This window comes from Melitaea cinxia, chromosome 8 (assembly GCF_905220565.1).
Source record: "Melitaea cinxia chromosome 8, ilMelCinx1.1, whole genome shotgun sequence".
Classification (NCBI taxonomy): Eukaryota; Metazoa; Arthropoda; class Insecta; order Lepidoptera; family Nymphalidae; genus Melitaea; species Melitaea cinxia.
This window is the reverse complement of record NC_059401.1, coordinates 14,682,987-14,702,661: the sequence shown is the minus strand read 5'-3', so window position 1 is coordinate 14,702,661 and position 19,675 is coordinate 14,682,987. Positions and strand designations below refer to the sequence as shown.

Below are 19,675 nucleotides of genomic sequence, written 5' to 3'. Positions count from 1 at the left end.
ATGACACGAGAATTTTATATATAAGATATACTTACACATAAATATGAAAAGAGAATTGTTCCTTACAAGATCAATCTCTTACACAAATCTTTGGATAAACAGACAATAAATTACATACCAATATTGTATTCGCGTTAAAAACACTAATTCATTGTTGCCATGACGTTTGAACAATGAGATAAATAAGTAAATTTGAAAGTCATATTCACGTTGACAGCAGGTATTGCTCTCAGTATTGTGTTCAAAGTAAGCCATAGTTCCTAGGGAGGGTCGATGGAACAGCAACGTGCCTGGTAACAGCTCACCATTAGGCGGGTCGGTATGCTTGTTTGGTACCCTAGCCGTACGTTTATATAAAAATGTACAATTGTACATTTGACAAATAACTATATTTGCTCGCTAGCAAAAATAAAAAAAAAACTGACTTCAATTACACCGACAAGTAATGCAACGTAGGTAGCCGAAAAAATTGTCAAATAAATACATGTTATCAAACATTACCCAAAAAGTTGTCATCAGACTTCGATCAAATTTAAATAGGTTTACAAGACAAGCAACGGCTTTCGATTAAAACAAGAATCATTAAAATCAGTACACCTAGTGAAAAGTTATACGCTATAATACAACACAGATCGACGAAAAAATAGACAAGTAAATAGATATTATTAGATATAGCTTGTCGAAAAGTAGGTACTTTCGATTAAATAAAAATCATTTATTACATACATTAAAAAAATACAATCGAATTGCGATGCTCCTCCTTTTTTGAAAGTCGGTTAAAAGCGAGATTCTATGAGATTTCTAAAATATTGATTTTCGCGACCTTTGTTCTTGAATGGCCACACGCGCACGCTTATGAGACTTTTAGGACAACATTTACACTATCAAAGTGTAGGTTTATACTGTTTATAGGTACAACTTCTCAGCTTATTGTGTTTCATTCCGAAATATCAATTAATGTAGTGATCTCTAGTATAAATTAGGGAATGCAATTCTTAAATACGAGACCTGGCGAGGTTATTAAATTTAATTTTAATTTAGATTTGATTTAATTTTATTTTTGTTATGATTTCAATTTTTTTTTTCATGTTGATGTTTATAATTAGAAAACCTTTTTTTTTATTGGTTGATTCAGCCTGTAGCCTCTTTCACCCTGTAGGAGAACGTTCGTAACTGAATTCACTAAGCTGCTTCACTGCGCGTTGGCGGATATATTCTACTATGAATAACGATAGCGTCGATCAGGTGTCTCAAGGAAACCCAAACCGAAAAAAAAATGTCTAAATACAAATTATCATGAGATTACAGTATAATTTATTGCTATTTAATAATTTATTTATTACATTCAGTACACTGTATATAACTGAAAACTTGTGAAAATGTAATATTTTCACAAATTTTCAGTAAAATTTTCCCGTTCTCGTAATTCTCGGTCTCTCTTAAAAGCTCGTTACATATATCAATTTGTTGGAAAATAAATTTTAAGGTAATTTCGATTTTTATGTAGTTCAAAAAGAGAAAATTGCTTAATTAATAAAATATTAAGTATATATAATAAAATATAAAAAAATATATATAATGATGTATTATCATACACTAGGTGTACCCGCGACTTCGTTCGCGTGGGAGATTCTATCTGGATATTCATTATTTTTTACTGGTGTGATCTTGATCCCGTGGGAATTATGGGATAAAAAGTATATATTGCTATGCGACCTCCTTTATCTTATTTTAGTCTTTCCAGAGTCAGATGTATAAATAGAATAAAGACAAACATTTAATTTTTTTTTAATTTATCTTGTAAAAAAACAAGACTTGACAAAACACAGTTATTTTGACATTACAAACAGACAATTTAATTCTATTTATATGTATTGTTATGAAATAGGTACGTAGGTATATAGCTGGCGATCCAGAATAACAGTTTTTAGTCCGTCATTCCCACGGGATCGGGAAATACGCGGGCGAAATCGCGAGGTGAAGCTAATATTATATGTCGATTCATTTCTAGATATAACCCCCGTCATATCCTGTCCAATTACTCAGTGTGCCGTAAATGTCGATTGTTCAGAAAATAACAAGACATCTCGCCCAAATTGACTTGGAAAATGGATACCGCCTGTATTAAGCTATTGCTTTTCTCCGAGCCCGATACGAATTAGACAGAAGCTGCTTGTTGATATACGAGTGTCTATCTATACGGTTTTGTAGTCTAATAAATTACCAAGTAATTCGATTGTGTAACAACAGGTTTTTCGATAAAAAATATTTTTATGAAATTTATTGTAATTTGTTGTACTGAAATTGTATTATCATATTTTTTACGCGAACATCCCGGTTTACTAAACTAATAACAAAATCAGCGGAAAAACATAAAAATATATCCAGATAGATATAGGAAACTCCTCCCTCTTTGAAGCCGACTAACACATGCACTCTTTATGATATATTGACAGTTTTTAGGTTCTACTGTCACTCAGTTATTGACGTATTTCGTTAAGTTTTTCTTCTATAATAAAAGTGTTCAAAGAACTTTTGAAATTTTCTGTATTTTGTAATTTCCGTTAAGTTTGTAAGATTGTGACTGAAACAATTAAAATAACAGTATGTCATTCAAGGTTTTTCTTTTTAATTGATAAAAAAAGTTAACCGTATTTACAAAAGCTCGCGGCATTCAATTTGCGCTTTCGTTATAACAATTGGATTAATAATAATGATGAAAGAGAATAACTTGTTTCATAAAAATTATTGTATTAGCGTTACGAAACAGAAGGAATGATAAACGGAGCAGGAAATTATATATTATTTTGTTCAAAGACTGCGTATTATTTTGTCGATAGTCCGGAAACACACAAAACAAACAAAAACGCCTAGATCACGAGCAATGTCTGGCATATATGTATGTGCCTGTCTACAAATATTTTCACTGAGTCACTCGCAACTTCGCCGAAATACCGGGAGTTGTAAAACGATAATGGCGATAAGTCTCGTACATTAAAAAGTGTTAATTTATTCGTAAAATTTTATATAGAATCAAACCTGCAACAACCAGCTACATACATTCTGCACGAACACAAAGCTAAATTAAACGGTAGGGACAAATAAATTAAAATCGTACGTAAACGTTCGATCTGAAAGTCGTTAATAATTTAAATATTTACCACGACCTGTATTGTAAGCATTTTATCATCGACCATGTTTTGGTACACTGCTTTTTATAACTGTTTCATTGTTCTCGATTTTTCTATCTTGTAAATTAACATCTCTCATAAATCTAGTCGACTTTATTTCGCTGTAAAATTTTGTAGTTTAACTTTTTAATAAATCGTCTGTTTTATCTATATAATTGATATCTTGCTTTTTGTTTCTCATTTTCCAGCGTGGGTATCGTTTAGTTTTTAAAAACAACGAATCACTTAAGCTATTAGCGTTGACTAATAGCTACTTCAGTTGAACAATAGAATAGAAATATCAATAATCGATTCATTAAAACCTTAATAATGTTCAAACTCATAATTTTAATTCATTATGGCCGAGTTTCGACCACTAGGCGATCACTAGTTTAATTAATTATGTATCAAGCTAATCTAAAACTACGTCGTCCTTTAAATAAACTAGCTCGGACTGCTAGGTATTGGATCTACCAGGCTTAAAATCTAAAAAAAAATAGTTTAATAAACTTTGTCATTGGACAAATGAACTCTAGTTACTAGAGTTTTCTTTAACACGTTTATGATTACACTTAGTAAAATTAAGTTTAAGTACGGCTACTTTTACGTAGTCGGGGAGGCACGTAGAAGTCGGAGAGGTAGGTGCGCAGAAGTCGGAGAGGCATAGTAAATAAATATAATAAAATTGTGTTCAAAGAAATAATATTGTTATTATTTGCTGAAATACTATGTCTGTATAAATATCATTTCAAATATTCCTATTGAGATCTTGCAAGAAATAATAATTATCAATAGACTTGACCTTCTTCGTAATTGACGGGTACCAAATCCTAAAATTGGCGAAAAATGAAGAACACTATGTTTCTTTATACATTCAAAACTAATGTTAAATAAACAGGAAACAAAATTATTATATACATGTTTGACACGTACACGAAGAAAATTGACGACCCGACCTTTTGTGACGAGCGCGAAACTATTACACGAGTACCTACTACTACTTTTGTATATAGCGGTAAATAGCCCTACAGTAAGAAGGGTAAATAATTAACTATATGAAAGTTATAACATACAAGGCATATGTGGAAAAGGTTGCGAGTGTTGAATGATATTGTAAGAATAGGACTTGCAGCTAAAAATTTACTACAAACAGCTAGACAAAATATTTTTCTTATGTAGGTTTTACGAATTATTTGTCGATCTTTTAATGTACTTCATGGTCTGTTTATTTTTTAAAATATAGTATATGTGGGTCACAAGTTAAGATGATATAAAACTCTTAAAACCATAAAACCGTTTTTTCTTGTACGGACAAAAGTCATGATAAGGGTTTATCAAAATCATAATCAGAAATCATACAGGAATTAAGAAATTTAAAATTTACCTTTATAAACTGCATTACAAAGAAGCTCCTTTATAGCTCCTCCTCATAGAACTAGTTTTATCTGCAAAAATGTGGTTTCCGTCAATCCGAATTCGAATCCACTAACTCGCGATTGGGTTGTATATTGTGATAACTAGTTTACAGCTGATCACAGAAATTACATGTATATTAACAATTACGACGCGTTGGCGCAATGGTCACAGCACTGGTTTGTGGCTGTTTCGTTGGCGGTTGTGGGTCGATCCCCGCTCATGACAAACATTTGTATTGGCCACACAGATGTTTGCTTGATCTAGGTGTTTCTGCAGTCCTTGTGAGCACGTTAAGCCGTCGGTCCCGGTTGTTATGATGTACAACAAATAGAGATCGTTCCTTATAGTAGGGAATGTATCCGCCAATCCCCAGTAGAGCAACGTGGTGGATTAAGCTCTGATCCTTATCCTACACGAGGAAAGAGGCCTATGCCCAGCAGTGGGATATTACAGGCTGAAGCGTAACAATTACAGCTAAATGTTAGTGTGTGAGTGAATGTCAACATTTGGATTTCTCTTAAGCTTTTTTTTTCATCTCTTTAGCCAATACCATGTGGTCCCTTATGTTGCTCGTGATTGAGTTACAGTTATTGATTTATTTTTCTTAAATGTCAACGTGAAGTGTACGTAGATGGAGATGATAAGTAACTCGGTTTGTATAATTCAATTTTTGCCTTCCGTAGAAAATAAGCAGGCGTGTGTAATTGTATTTGTGACACAATTGATTATTCGGAAAAAAATATTTTATAAAATTATTTCAAGATGTGTTTTTCTTCCAATGTAAATTGATAGGTAAAAAAGTTTTTAGTGACCACAGTCGCGTTGTCGTTAAACGATTTTCAATTGTCTGATATTTTAAAAATATTATAAAGTTATACTATTTTGAGTTTTTTAATCGTAACAATTATTTATTTGTACAAGTAACAATTTTATTTAATGGTAAAATAAAATTATGCTTAACGACTAATTGATTATTAAAGTTTTTACATTTTAAGGATTAAGTGATTACGTTGCTCTTTTATATGGATTTTAATATCACGTTTTGCTTAATAAAAAAACGGATCCAACGGTGGGGAGTGCCGTGTGGTATCGGCCGACTAGAATAGCACCTCCCCCTTTCATCCCGTGGGGCTCGTAAAAGGCGACCGAGGGATAAACCTGGCTCCAAATCATCAGAGTTCTGGAGAAAGAAAACTTCATTTGAAACCCGGAATGGGCTCTAAAATTATAAAAAAATAATAATAATATGAAAGTATTTTTCTATCAGTCTATTTCCAGCATCATTATTCAGTACAGTTATAGTCCTAAAATGAATGTTGTTCACGGTAGTAAATGATCAATATCGTAGGGGAAACTTATATCTGGTAAGAAATTCGAATAGAAAACAGAGTAACATAGCGGTTTCAGTTTTCAAGATTCAACCCTAATTATAGGACTGGGCAATTCCTATTACATAGAAATTCCAAGCAGGACAACACGTGTAAACTGTAACTACGCCGTGAATCAAGCACCGGAAAGCTATTCAATAATATTTCTTTAAATATCTATCTATCAATAGGTTCTCGTCAGCGATTCTACCGTAATACTTTTGTTAAACCCACACGAAGAAAAAGAAAATATCTACTATATCCCTTTTCAGAAAGTTTTTATCAATAAATCAAAGTATCACCGATCACGATCTTAGATAGTAAAGCTCAATTGAAATTTTAGTACAGAGGTAGATTATGGAAAGGAGATTTCTTCCGTATAGGAGTATATTGGGGGGCAAATGAACTGGCAAGTGAATTAATATTCATTTGTTAATGCATTCGAAAATATCGTGAAAGATGTTTTGAAGTCTTGCAAAGTAAAACAGCTTATTGTTTATTAAAGAAAAATACCTGGATGATCGAGCTAAGCTCGTTTTTTTTGTTGTAAATTGTGTTTTTTGAAAATCATATTTAAATCAAATATATAAGATTCTCGTGTCGCGGTTTTTGTAGTTAAACTCCTCCGAAACGGCTTGACCGATTCTCATGAAATTTTGTGTGTATATTGGGTAGGTTCTGAGAATCGAATAACATCTATTTTTCATCCCCCTAAGTTATAGGGAGGGGGGGATTAAGAGGCTTAATAACATATATGGCAAAACAACGTTTGCGGGGTCAGCTAGTACTTAAATATTAATCTTACCAACATAATTATAAAAATATGTAAAAAAAAATTCTTAATATGCTTAGATACGAATTAGATGCGTTGATAAAGGGCTCCCAATAATATTTTTTCTCACTAAGAAGGAATTTGAAAAAAAGGGGGAAAAGCGTACTGGAGATACTGGGTCTTCTCGTTTTGGGACCGCCCGATTTCCCACCTGAGCTGTTATAACCTTGCAGACGGTAGTGTGGCGAAATTTACCTTCGTATTCTAAGGATATTGTAGCCGTTTTTCATTAAATGAAAACACGGATAAAACGACATTTTCTAAAAATGGATCCTAACTAGATCGATTTATCGCCCCCAAAACCCTGCATACTATATTTCATGAAAATCGTTGGAGCCATTTCCGAGATTCAGATTATATTTATGTGACCCCCGATACAGAGATATCCTAATCCTATCCCGTTTCAGAGATTAGCCGGAACAAACAGACAGACAGACAGGCAGACAGACAAAAATTGTAAAAAATGTTATTTTGGTATATATATCGTGTATACATCCATATGCATTTAGCAAAAAGCGTTTTTTTTTAATATTGCAAACAGACACTTCAATTTTATTTATTTGTACAGAATATAGATATACAAGAATTGCTCGTTTAGATTATCAATGAAATTAAATAATTATATAGTTCGGTTTTTAATCTATACTACAATATTATAAAGATGAAGAGTTTGTTTGTTTGTTTGGTTGGACACGCTAATCTCAGCACTTTTGGTCCGATTTGTAAAATTCTTTCAGTGTTAGATAGCCCATATATCGAGAAAGGTTATACGCTATATATCATCACGCTAAGACCAATACGAGCTATGAAGACTTTCAAAATCGGGGTTTTTTTTTTCCTTCCTTTTGAGAGCTTTCGCTGCGTGCGTTGTGTAAACAGTTAGTTTGGCAAAAGTCATGTATGACAGGATTGTTCCCCTATAAGTTCTAAAAAAAATGAATGTGGGCTATTTTTCCTTAAATTGACGCGTGTGAAACCGTGGAGCACAGCTAGTATTAAATACGAGATATATTCAATTAGAAGAGTGTACTTATTAACTTATTTGCAGCTAAAACGGATTCTGAGTCGATATTCTGCATTCGTAGCGTTGTTAGACAATTGAAAATTTCATTTCAATAAAAATGATAGGAATTGTTTTTATTTTCTGTAGCTTCATTTTATATCTTATAATCTGTAAAAAATTTAAACCTTTTCAGCAATAATATTGATGTGGAAACTAAAACACAGAAATAACACGGTAATTTTGTTCACAGGACCAGAAAACTAGGAACGTCGTCCTCATCGGTTCTCACGGGTCACTTGAAGAGAAGACGGTCACTGTTTGCTACGGAGCCGACTTCGTCAATGTGACCTTTGTGAACTTCTGCTGTACGAAGAAGGAGATCGCACAGGTACTGTTTTCTTATCTATTCTACATTGTCCGTCTCTGATCTGATCAATAATTCAGATATCTTAGTTTTAAATATTATATTTTGAGTATTTATTATTTTTTAAATAGATAGGAAGTATCTAAATTGAGAACGCGAGTGTTAAAATTACCAAAACATTAATAAGTAAGTAAATTAGTACGATTTTATTTTTGTGTCACCTACACATTAGGGAATTTTAAACATTTTTTAATATCATATCAAAAATCGACCGTTCCAGCGGGGATGGAGCCTGCACTCCGACTGACCGTGTCGGTGCTAAAAAAAAATGTTAAGCAAGTAAATGTCTGAAAATTAGATATCCTAGAACTGCATAGCAGGATTGCAAATATGTTTTGAATTTTGCTGTTCCCGTACTATTATGGTCTCGTCTGATGTCAGGAATTTCTGCAATACGTCCAGTACAATCGTATCAAATCACCCGCAATATCGGTGCGGTTGTGTGCAATGCGACCGCTAAAGCGATCCATCCTACCCCTTTGTGTACCTCCCCTAAGACCCGAGATTGTCTAAAAGGATTTAAGCTTAGATTGAGAGCTTTGCGGTCGAACTGACTTTCTGGTACTCGAACACGCTAGCTCCGGCTATTATAATTTTATGTAACTTCGACGTCACGAGAATTTGTATTGTTTTATTTTGTAAGTAGTAGAAGGAGGTTTATGTTTCGATACTTCGAGTTTTATGAAGGTATGTCAGTAGGGCTCACTCATGTTTATTACTTTTGAAAATAACATTATATATAGGCTTGAAGCATAGATTATATATTATAACCACTATCTCACGTACCATGGTTCCATCTTATGTTGAAAGAACATCATTAATTAAAGGTATCTATTGTCAGTGTATTCCAAACAGCAGGTATTAGCTTTAGGAATAGTTTGCGTTAATTATCTTCTTCTTCTTCTTAAAATGGCTTTCAATAGTGCCAAATGAGCACAGATGATTTCGCCAATGTCACGTAGAATGGAGACTACACGATGTGTCAATGATGTCAAGCCAGAACGATTATGTCACCTTATGTCAGTAGTAGAGCAGTGTGAGAAAACAGTCATAAATGGAAATAAAACTTAAAGGCTAGCAAGTCATATTCACTAATCAAATACAGTATTAACTGTAAGTACTTAAATTATGTAACAGAAGAAGTAGTTACTTAATATTGGTAGACATTATCATTAAAAAATAGGACAATCCATTATGAAAATGTTAAAAGCTTGCGAAAGTATTGTATAAAGAGATTAGTTTTTGCAATTTTTACCGCGAGGTTTAATCTGAAAACATTTTTAATATGGTAATCTTGTTTATTTTAAAACATCACAAATTGTGCCTTTCGTAATTTTCGCATGACAAGTGTGGATTGGCAAAACGCGGTCGTTTAGAGAGCCGAGGTGTGGCTTACCCTAATTTATTACATTAATCTCATATTCGTTACGGACTATGTTATATTTCAACGCGCGTGGCCGATAAATTAAATTTAATGTCATATGTCATATATTTTGGCAAAGGGTAGAAGATGTCGCGCGACGCGTATCTTACGACAATATAATCTTCTATATATTAATACGTGAACCAAAAACTTTGTACCCATTTTTATGAAAATTGCATGGACGGAGGAGTATGGAATTTCGCACAATTATATTTTATATAGAGAAGGAGTGCAGAATGCTAATATATATTTTTTAAATTATAAAAAAAACATGAAAAAACACACTACCATGTATTTGACACACACACGCATTTATACTCTTTTGATTATTAGTATAGAAGTATAATCGTTAACAACAGAGACTTAATAATGTTCCAACTTATAGTTTTAATTAATATGGTCGATTAATAAAACACTTTTTTCGGATTTTATCGCGGTTTATTGTTAACTTTTGATTCCCGACGTTTCGGATACTTTACAGCAACCATGGTCACGGGAGGACTCAGACTTAGAAAACAATAATATGGTCGAATTTCGACCGCTAGGCGACCACTAGCGTTACATTAAAACGCAACTCGCCTTGTTATACGAACATAGAATACGACTGGAACATTTATTTATTGTACACGAAAAAGGACCTTACAGTTATGTCAGAGTAGAAATGTGTACAACTGGTGGTCTTATCTCTCCGGACAACCAAGACGAAGGAAATAATGTGATATAAGCGGAAATATACAAAGCAAAAAAAGGGAAAATGATATTATACTTTTGTAGAACTAACCAATAAGAACTTCAATAACAAAACAACTATATCATACTTATTCATTTATTGCGGACATTATTGATCTATCTCAACACTACTGAACGAATGTCTTTATTTGTGTAATGCATCAGTGGGTTAAGTACCAACCTACTGGGACTCCAATATTCCTATATACTCGTATTACATTTAATTACGCACGCAGTCACGCCAAGCCCGTGGATATAATTGGAAATTATTTTCACGCGAATCTTATGAGTTAAATAGCCGAGTGGGAATAAAAAGAACACGGTAAAACTTAAAAAGTTTGTTTTTCTTGGTTTGAAGGAATAGTATTAGAATTTTAAGATTATTTGAAGAAAAAAAAAAAAAAACAACATGTAGGTTATATTACGACTGATCGCAGGGTGTAGGTAAAAAGCTATAAAATTTTGCTTATTTTATAATTATAGCTCTGTTTATAGTCTAAGGACCAATTTCAGCTAGGTATCTGATAATGGAAGCTAAGATGTAAAAAATTCTAGTTTTTTATTTACGGTTAGTAGGCTATCACTTTATCAGTAACTGTTAATATATTATACCTTACAATTAAGATATAGCCATATTCCCGAAAGTTACTCGAAGTTTTTTTTTATATCACTAGAGTAGTTTTTTTTTTATGTTACTTTTTTTTTATATACTACGGCAAACAAGCGTACGGCTCACCTGATGGTAAAAGATTACCGTAGCTTATAGACGCCTGCAACACCAGAAGAATCTCAAGCGCGTTGCCGACCAAAACCCCAATCCCACCCAGGAGCTCTGGTCACCTTACTCACCAACAGGAACACAATATTGCTTGAAAACAGTATTATTTTGCTGTGATCTTCTGTAAGGTCGAGGTACTTCCCCAGTCGGGCTGCTCCATATTTTGAGCAGGAAATTCCTGCTGTGCCCTACCTCAGTTAAAAGTCTCATTGTTAAACATAATTTTAGTATATTTTATATCATGAAATTTGTATTTAATTTTACAGTTTTCTTATTTAATAAATCAAGTAACAAGGGAAAAGTGGCAGTATTTAACTAGGGAATGAGTGATTCAGTATTTCACGACGTTGAAACTTTTCACCGGTCTTATCGACCAACTCCTTCGGGTTTTCCGATTTGGACTTTCACAAAGTAATTTTATAAGTCAATCATTGCTCTAAGTCAATTTTATTCTGTCACTTTAGTGGGAAACGTTCGGAAAATTGATTGGCATTGGCTCGAGATTCCTTACGTTTCAATCAGCTTTGATACTTTGTAGTTGTATTTCTGTGACTATGATGTAATGATGTTTTTAAGGCTATGTTTCTTCTCACTAATGCCGAATGATAAAAATTAGTTTACTAATTTATATAAGTATGTCTGGTTACATATTACGTTTGTCAATTTAGTTATGAGTAGGTGGCTACAAACTTTGGAAAGTTCTTGCGTTAGTTTTGATCGTCTTTGTGTGTGCCGTTTGTTTATTGTGTCGTGTCGAATCTAATAAAAGATGTAATTTATTTTAGGTGGCTGTGAGGCTTAGGTTTCTACGAGTAGGTATACAGAGACATTTTATTAGTTGTTTTTTGAATAAGTTTACGAAATATACTTACCTATTTGTGTAATATACTCACTAAAAATATGATAATTTCGTCAATTAGGCAAAATTGTGAGCCTTATGACTTATCAGAAACTAGGTTTATGTCTAAAACTTATCAGTGACTTGATCTCAAGGCAGAATCACCGATTAAAGGAAATATTTAATTAATATACACATTAACAGAAAAATTATATTAAGAATCAAGTACAGATATTGATTACAGCCTATCACAGTCCACTGCTGGACATAGGCCTCCATAAGTTTACGCCAAAAATAGCGTGAACTCATGTGTTTTGCCCATAGTCACCACGCTGGGCAAGCGGGTTGGTGACCGCAGTGCTGGCTTTGTCGCACCGAAGACGCTGCTGCCCGTCTTGGGCCTGTGTATTTCAAAGCTAGCAGTTGGATGGTTATCCCGCCACCGGTCGGCTTTTTAAGTTCCAATGTGGTAGTGGAACTGTGTTATCCCTTAGTCGCCTCTTACGACACCCACGGGAAGAGAGGGGGTGGCTAAATTCTTTAGTACCGTAGCCACACAGTACAGATATTGTGTTCAACAAAAAAGGAGTGCATCATGAGGCCATCACTTACACCTGTTAAGAAAGAAAATGAATCATAAAAAAACCTTTCTGACATTAGAGGTTGACGTCAAAGTCATTAAAAGTATTTCTAGAATACCGTCGATGAGTATTGAAAAGATTTCTATTAAACTTTTCCTCGGCTTTTCGATTGTTGAAGCAAAAGCTATATATTATGTAAGATTTTAGATATGTCTTTTGAATCAACTATTCTACAGATTTGTCTGCATTTTAACCTTTTTTAATCGAGGAGAAGGTTACTCAATTAGACCGTATATATATATTAATGTATGTTCGGGGATAACTTCGTCGTTTATGAACCGATTTTGATAATTCTTTTTTGTTGGAAAGTAGATATCCCAGAGTAATCGAGAGAAACCCTCGAAAATCCGCATAACTTTTTACTGGGTGTACCGATTTTGATGATTTTTAATTTAATCGAAAGCCGATGTTTATCATGTGTTCACATTTAAATTTCATAGAGATCTGATTACAACTTTTGGAGTAATCTTAGATAATGCGTATTTACTTGACTATTTTCTCGGCTACCTACGTTGTATCACTTGTCGATGTAATTGAAGTCGGTTTTTTTTGTCGTTTGCTAGCAAACATACTTATTGTTATATAGCGTCAGAACTGAATAGTGATGCAATGAGTAATTAATAATAATGAGTAATAATAATGAGTAATTAATTATTTATATAAGATTTTAAATTAACATGGTTATTTTTATTGCTATCGCTCGCTCGCTTCAGCCTCTAATATCCTACTACTGGGCATAGGCCTCTTTCCCCATGTAGGAGAAGGACATGAAGGAGTTTATTGCTATAGTTATTCAAAAACGGGATATTTACCATGTTTTTTATTTTCATTTTGCGGAGCTCGATGTGTCTACATTAAGAATACATGAATAATTTCACTTCATTTTTATACTACAGATAATATTCATTTTCGTCTTTTTGTATTTGACGGGGACAATACTTTGAAAATCCAGTTAGTAAATTGCAAAGCGTTAAAATTTAATGTAGACCAACCTTTGATGTCCCGAAAAAGGCCACTTTATGTCATTGACGTAGGTTTGTCACATTTATTTTTGTTCATCTACCCTATTTTAATATTAACTATTGATATTCGAAAGGTAAGAGTGTTAAAAGGAATATTTGTGAAATATCTTTCTTCGTTCTTTATATTTATTTAAGTATTAATGTTATAATTGTACTGTTGTACACCTCAAAAATCATCAAAATATACTTTATTTACTAGTTTACTAGTTATTATATACTAGTTAACACATATATATAACGACCGCTCTGGTGTAATGGTGCGTGTGCCGTGTCGGCGGCGCCTAAACACTGACGCTCAAGGGTTCTATTCCTACTCGGAGGGGATATTTGTGTTTTTACAAATATTTATTTCTGGTCTGGTTGTTAGTCTTTGTGGGTCTCTCCATCGTGCCTCGGGGAGCACGTTAAGCTCTCGGTCCCGGTTGTTATCATGAACGCCTGATAGCGATCATTACTCATAGTAGGGACTATACCCGCCAACCCGCATTGGAGCAGCGTGGTTGGTTAAGTTCTGATCTTTCTCCTACATGGGAAAAGAGGCCTATTCTCAGTATTGGGATATTACGGACTGAAGTGTAGTATTAATTATAGAATTAATTATAGTTAAAAGTAAGGTTACCACCGATTCGAAAAGAGGACTCTGCAGAGAAGAATCAGTAAGAGACTCCGCGGTCCATTAAAAAAAATAATTGTGTTTTACCATAAAATTAGTAAAATCTTGCATTAAATAGAGCGCCACTAAACGACACATCTTTATCAGTAACTTTATCTTAAACCGAATAATATGCTTGAGATATTAAGTTCTTTTTAACATAAACTTTAAATTTATTTTCTGGAAAGTGGAATATATACCATTAATGTACCATTTCCTCTACATTGAGGTTGCCTGGAAGGGAGGTCGCTCTTTAGCGATAAGGCCGCCCTTTGTACTTATTTCATATTTTTTCCCCTTTTAATGTTGCTTATCTTGGCGTTAGAATAAAGAGTTATTATAATTGTTTATTATGTTGAATTATTTTTTTTTTAATTAAAATAAAAAGTAACCGACGTACTTATAAAATTACATATTCTAAATTGAGATTGTGTGTTTTCATTTCACGTGCTTTTCTATACCTAAATGTGTTAGCCGTGATTAAGGCCTCCTGTCTGCTTATGTCTGCTGAGGCTGCCATCTTGGAAACTTTGATTCTGACTCGCCTCTTTTTTTGCTTGTTACTATAGGTTAGTACTGCGTATTGTATGGTAGTTGCGTATACTAGCTGCGACGTGCGATTTTTCTCGCTTAACTTGCGATCTACTTACGAGCTAAGTACATACTGACTAATGTCATCGCAATGTGTTCAGCCATTCGTTCGTTATTGAGTAAAAAATGTCAAATAAAGTTGTCAAATATCAAAACCATTTGTAATAAGAGTAAGATAAAATTTATGTATTATTTTATTAAATTATTCATATCCTTTATATGTTAAATAATCAAAAGCTTTAAGAAAAAAAGTTTGTGTGTTCTTTGTTAAACAACAAAACAGACAAAAAAGAGGATATCACCGTAAAAGGCTTCTCTTCTAAATGTTTTTCTCCGTTTTGACGACGTGCCAGATACAATGGGGTCTTTATTTATAGCATTCGTTTCTTTTTCTTGTTCGTTTGTATTTGACATTTTGTTTTCGCTATTTGTATATTCTCTGTAGAGTTAGAGGCAAAAATATCAAACGTCGCCGCTTATAATACCTGTGTTTGCTTGCAAACGAAAAAAAAAAACGACTTCAATTACATCTAGACAAGCAATAAGTGATACAACGTAAGTAGACGAAAAAATAGGCAAGTAAATGTGCGTTATTAAAGATCACTCAAAAAGTAGTAATCAGATCTCGATCTGGACTACAAGACAAGCATCAGATTTCAATCAAAATAAGAATCATCCAAATCGGTTTACCCAGTGAAAAGTTATGAGGTATAATGAAACGTAAGTCGGTGAAAAAGCAGTCAAATAAATACGTATTAATAGATATACGTCGAAAAATACTTGTTAGATCGCAATTAAATTTAAATAAGACCACATGACACACACCACCTTTGGATTAAAAAAAATCATCAAAATCGCTCCATCAAGTCAAAAGTTCTAAGGTAACTAACATATTAAAAAAACAATCGAATTGAAAATCTCTTCTTTTTTTGGAAGTCAAATAAAAAGTATGTAGTCAATCTAATATGTATTATTTCTGTTTGGGTGTAAAATAAAGTGTATTGTTATGTTATGTTATGAGACATATTTATAACACAATATTGTAATTTTTTTATGTATATCGCATTATAATAGCGTTGTTCACGGTCTGGTATAGACAAAAACTCAAATTTATGTTACCTGTCTATTTTTAATAATTATAGTTTTATTTTTAATATTAAAACTTTAAGGTGCCACAAATTCTTATTTATAGTTAAGAATATGTATACAACACTCATTTAAATTTACCGCAGCCAAGAACATACCTTTTCTTCACGAGCTTAGAATTATTGTTCAACACTACTTCTAATCTAACGAAACCGGTATTCACAAACATTATCAATAAAATTAATTTATAGTCACATCAAATTAAATAATAATGGAAACTAGTCACACAGTAGGGAAAATTTAATATGACTCAAACCATTGTATATTAGGACGCCTCGCTATTCAATACTAACCAAAGTTGATCTCTCGAACAGCTGATTCGGCTCACTGTTACCACTAATTATACTAATTTAATAACTCGTTCACACAAGGCGAAACTGTTTGTCTTATTGCCGGTTTCGCCGAGTGTGGGAAACGTTTATCTTGCACATAAGTTACGAATAGAATACGAAATATACTTCAACAGCAGGCTGTAGAGCGGGCACTTAGGACCCGTTTCTCCTGAATGAATAAACTACAATTTTTATGTTCATATTTGCGAATAGAATTATCTAACAAATTCGTACTATTTATTTTTGTGTTACCCACACATTAGGGAATTCTAACAATTTTTAATATCATGTCAAAAATCGACTGTTCAAGCGGGAATCGAGCCTGTATCGCCTATAGTGAGATCTTTATAGAACTCGTCGCTTAGAATCGAATATAAAATCATCATATCAAAAATCGATCGTTCCATAGCTTAATTGGCTAAAGCACCGATACGGTCAGTCGGAGATGCAGGTTCGATCCGCGCTGTAACGGTCGATATTTGATATGATATTAAAAATTGTTTATCTCATAAATGTTGTGGAATCCAATGGTAAAAAAGAATAATATGTATGTCAAAAACTTTTATCAATTTAAACAGACCTTTAACGAAATATCGTAGCGCCTTCCGTTTCGCTTCGTTGAGCAGGTGAATTCGATTCCTTACGCGTCACGCTCTTGGTTGGCTCCGTTCCAGAATTTATTACATTTGATTATACCACTGTCTAAATGTTTCATGTATTTATATGACATTTGACCCCTATGTGTTATTTCGTACGCAAGATTTAACATAGGATACGTGGCATATAGTAATGTAATATGTAATTTATTGCGTTCTGTCCGCGTCATTCGAATTATCCTTAAATTTTCGAGTTCAAAGGTTAAAAATTTCAAAGTCTCGTCGAACCGAACATACAAAGATTTAGTCTATTAATAATCAGAACATCATCTTGATCTTCAACAACACATCTTGTTTGGATGACGACTGATGCGATACTGTCACACAAACAAAAGTTGCATTTTTAGAAATAATAGCACACATACCGAAAATCAACAAATCGTGTGAATCCACGAACATACATTTTTTTCTATTGCACGTAACATTTACTACTATTACAGTGTGTTAGTTTAATACATTACTTTAAAGTCAAAAAAATATAGAAAGCCTATTCGCAGTGGTCTCCATTGGCTACAATACAGTCCCTGAAACATTGAGGCCAGTTATCAATAGAAGCACGCACTCTTTACATGGAAAAATTCTTAACTGTCAATCGTATGGATTGCTTTAGGGTATTCAAATTATCATGACATTTAGAGCAACCCGTAGTATCTAAAACTGACCATAAATCATAATCGAGCAGATTAAGATCGGGACTAGATGACGGCCAGTCTTCAGCTCTGATGAAGTTTGGAACGTTGGTTTCTAACCAAAAATTGGGTGAATCGAGCTTTATGAACCGGCGCAGTGTCTTGGTGGAAGGACCATTCTTGGTTATTGAACATGGTGTTGTTAAGGAGTATAACTACCTTCTTAAGAATGGTGTCTTGATACTTTTTTCATAAACTGAGGTCGGAAATTTCCTGCTCAAAATATGGAGCATCCCGATGAGGGTAGCACCTTGACCTTACAGAAGATCACAGCTAAATAATACTGTTTGCAAGCAGTGTTGTGTTTCTGTTGGTGTATAAGGTGACCAGAGCTCCTAGGGGGAATGGGGGATAAGGTCAGCAACCCGTTTGCGATGCTTCTGGTGTTGCAGGCATCTTAAGCTACGGTAATCGTTTACCATCAGGTGAACCTAAAAAAAAACAAAACTAAAATATGGCTCAGTAACTCCTTCATAGCTAACACCCCACCAAATCATCACTGAAGTCGGATAATGCCCACGTTGTACTCTGTTGACTAATTAAGAAGCTTCCTTAGAGCTATGAGCACCGTATTTATATACGGTCAATTTGTTTGTTAAAATGTATCTCAATTGTAAAATTTTTCTCATCCGTAAACGAAAATTTTCTGTGACCTCCCTTGTGTACCGCTTACGTAGCTGTTTTGATTTTACCATCTTACAGAGGTTACAGGTTGAGGTAATTCCCTAGTAAGGTTACATCAGATTTTGAACAGAAATTTTTCCTGCTATGACTCATCTCAGTTAATAAATACGCATTATTAGGAATAACTCAAAAGCTATTCTTCAGATCTCTTTTAGAATTTAAATGGGGCCAAGCAGAAGCTTTCGATTAAAAAAAGAATCATCAAAATCGGCACACCCTGTAAAAAGTTATTTTATAAAAAAAGTACAGTTGAATTGAGAACATCCTCCTTTTTTTGAAGTCGATTAATAAGAAAATAACTTTGATTACTATCTGCTGTTGAAATATACGAGTATGTATCTGCTGATATTTTAAAGATCAATGTAACAGTTTTATTGGAACGAATTATTTAACATCTTAATGGCACACGTGTTGTTTGAAAGGAGAATTAATTGTTGTTTACATAAAAAAAACTGTTAACGATTTCATCGCTTTTATTGAATAAAATTTATTTTTTGTTTTGAAATGAAATAATGAAATGTTTACTATTTTACTTAATATTACGAGTATAAATCCATACGATGTATCCAGAATTATATGAAATACGTTAGTATTGTTATCAAGTGACATGCAAAAAAATAGTTGTATTAGTACAAACAAATACAAACAGTAGGTAACATACCTTTCAATGGGCTGGTGCAGTGAGTAAATGGGCTAATGGGAAGTGGGTTGGATCTCTGTACGTGATAATTGTTTGTATAGGCTTTTCTGTTTGTCAATGTCTGGGGGTTTGTGTTATGTTCTGTTTGTGCAGTAGTAGCAGCAGTAAGACATGATATTAGTGTGTGCAATAAAATGAACTGAAAACTATTTATTCGCAGACGAATGGTTTCGTAGCTACATTACATCTTATCGTTTATTTGTTTCTATGAACGCGTCTGGAATTACGAGATCGATTAAAAAACGTTTTAGCGCTGGACGATACTGATACTATTTACAAAGAAGATAGTTTAAAATGTTAGTAGTATCCATAAATAAAAATCTAATCATATGTGTATAAAAAAAAAAACGGATGAAACCGTACGAGTTGTCATGTTTTAATATAATGAAATAAATTGAAACATGTTGTTCGTAGATGTGGACAGAGGAGCTCTTCACGTTGGCGTACAACCTCAATCAGTTCAACAATCCGACGATAAAGTTCCTCGAGAAGCTCCACACGAAGATCGTCCTGAAGGCGGATAAATCTGGAAAGATATTGGTGAAAAAGTAAGTATTATTATGTTGTAATATATGTTGGTAT

At 33.5% G+C, this 19,675-nt stretch overlaps 1 protein-coding gene across 1 annotated transcript in view; it reads left to right on the top strand.

Moving 5' to 3' along the window:
• LOC123655891 (1-phosphatidylinositol 4,5-bisphosphate phosphodiesterase classes I and II) overlaps positions 1-19,675 on the top strand; it is a 128,216-nt gene that overhangs the window by 27,433 nt on the left and 81,108 nt on the right. The window contains exons 3-4 of the mRNA XM_045591637.1: positions 8,039-8,176; positions 19,508-19,641. Coding sequence (XP_045447593.1) covers positions 8,039-8,176; positions 19,508-19,641 — 272 coding nt within the window. The remainder of the gene's footprint in view (positions 1-8,038; positions 8,177-19,507; positions 19,642-19,675) is intronic.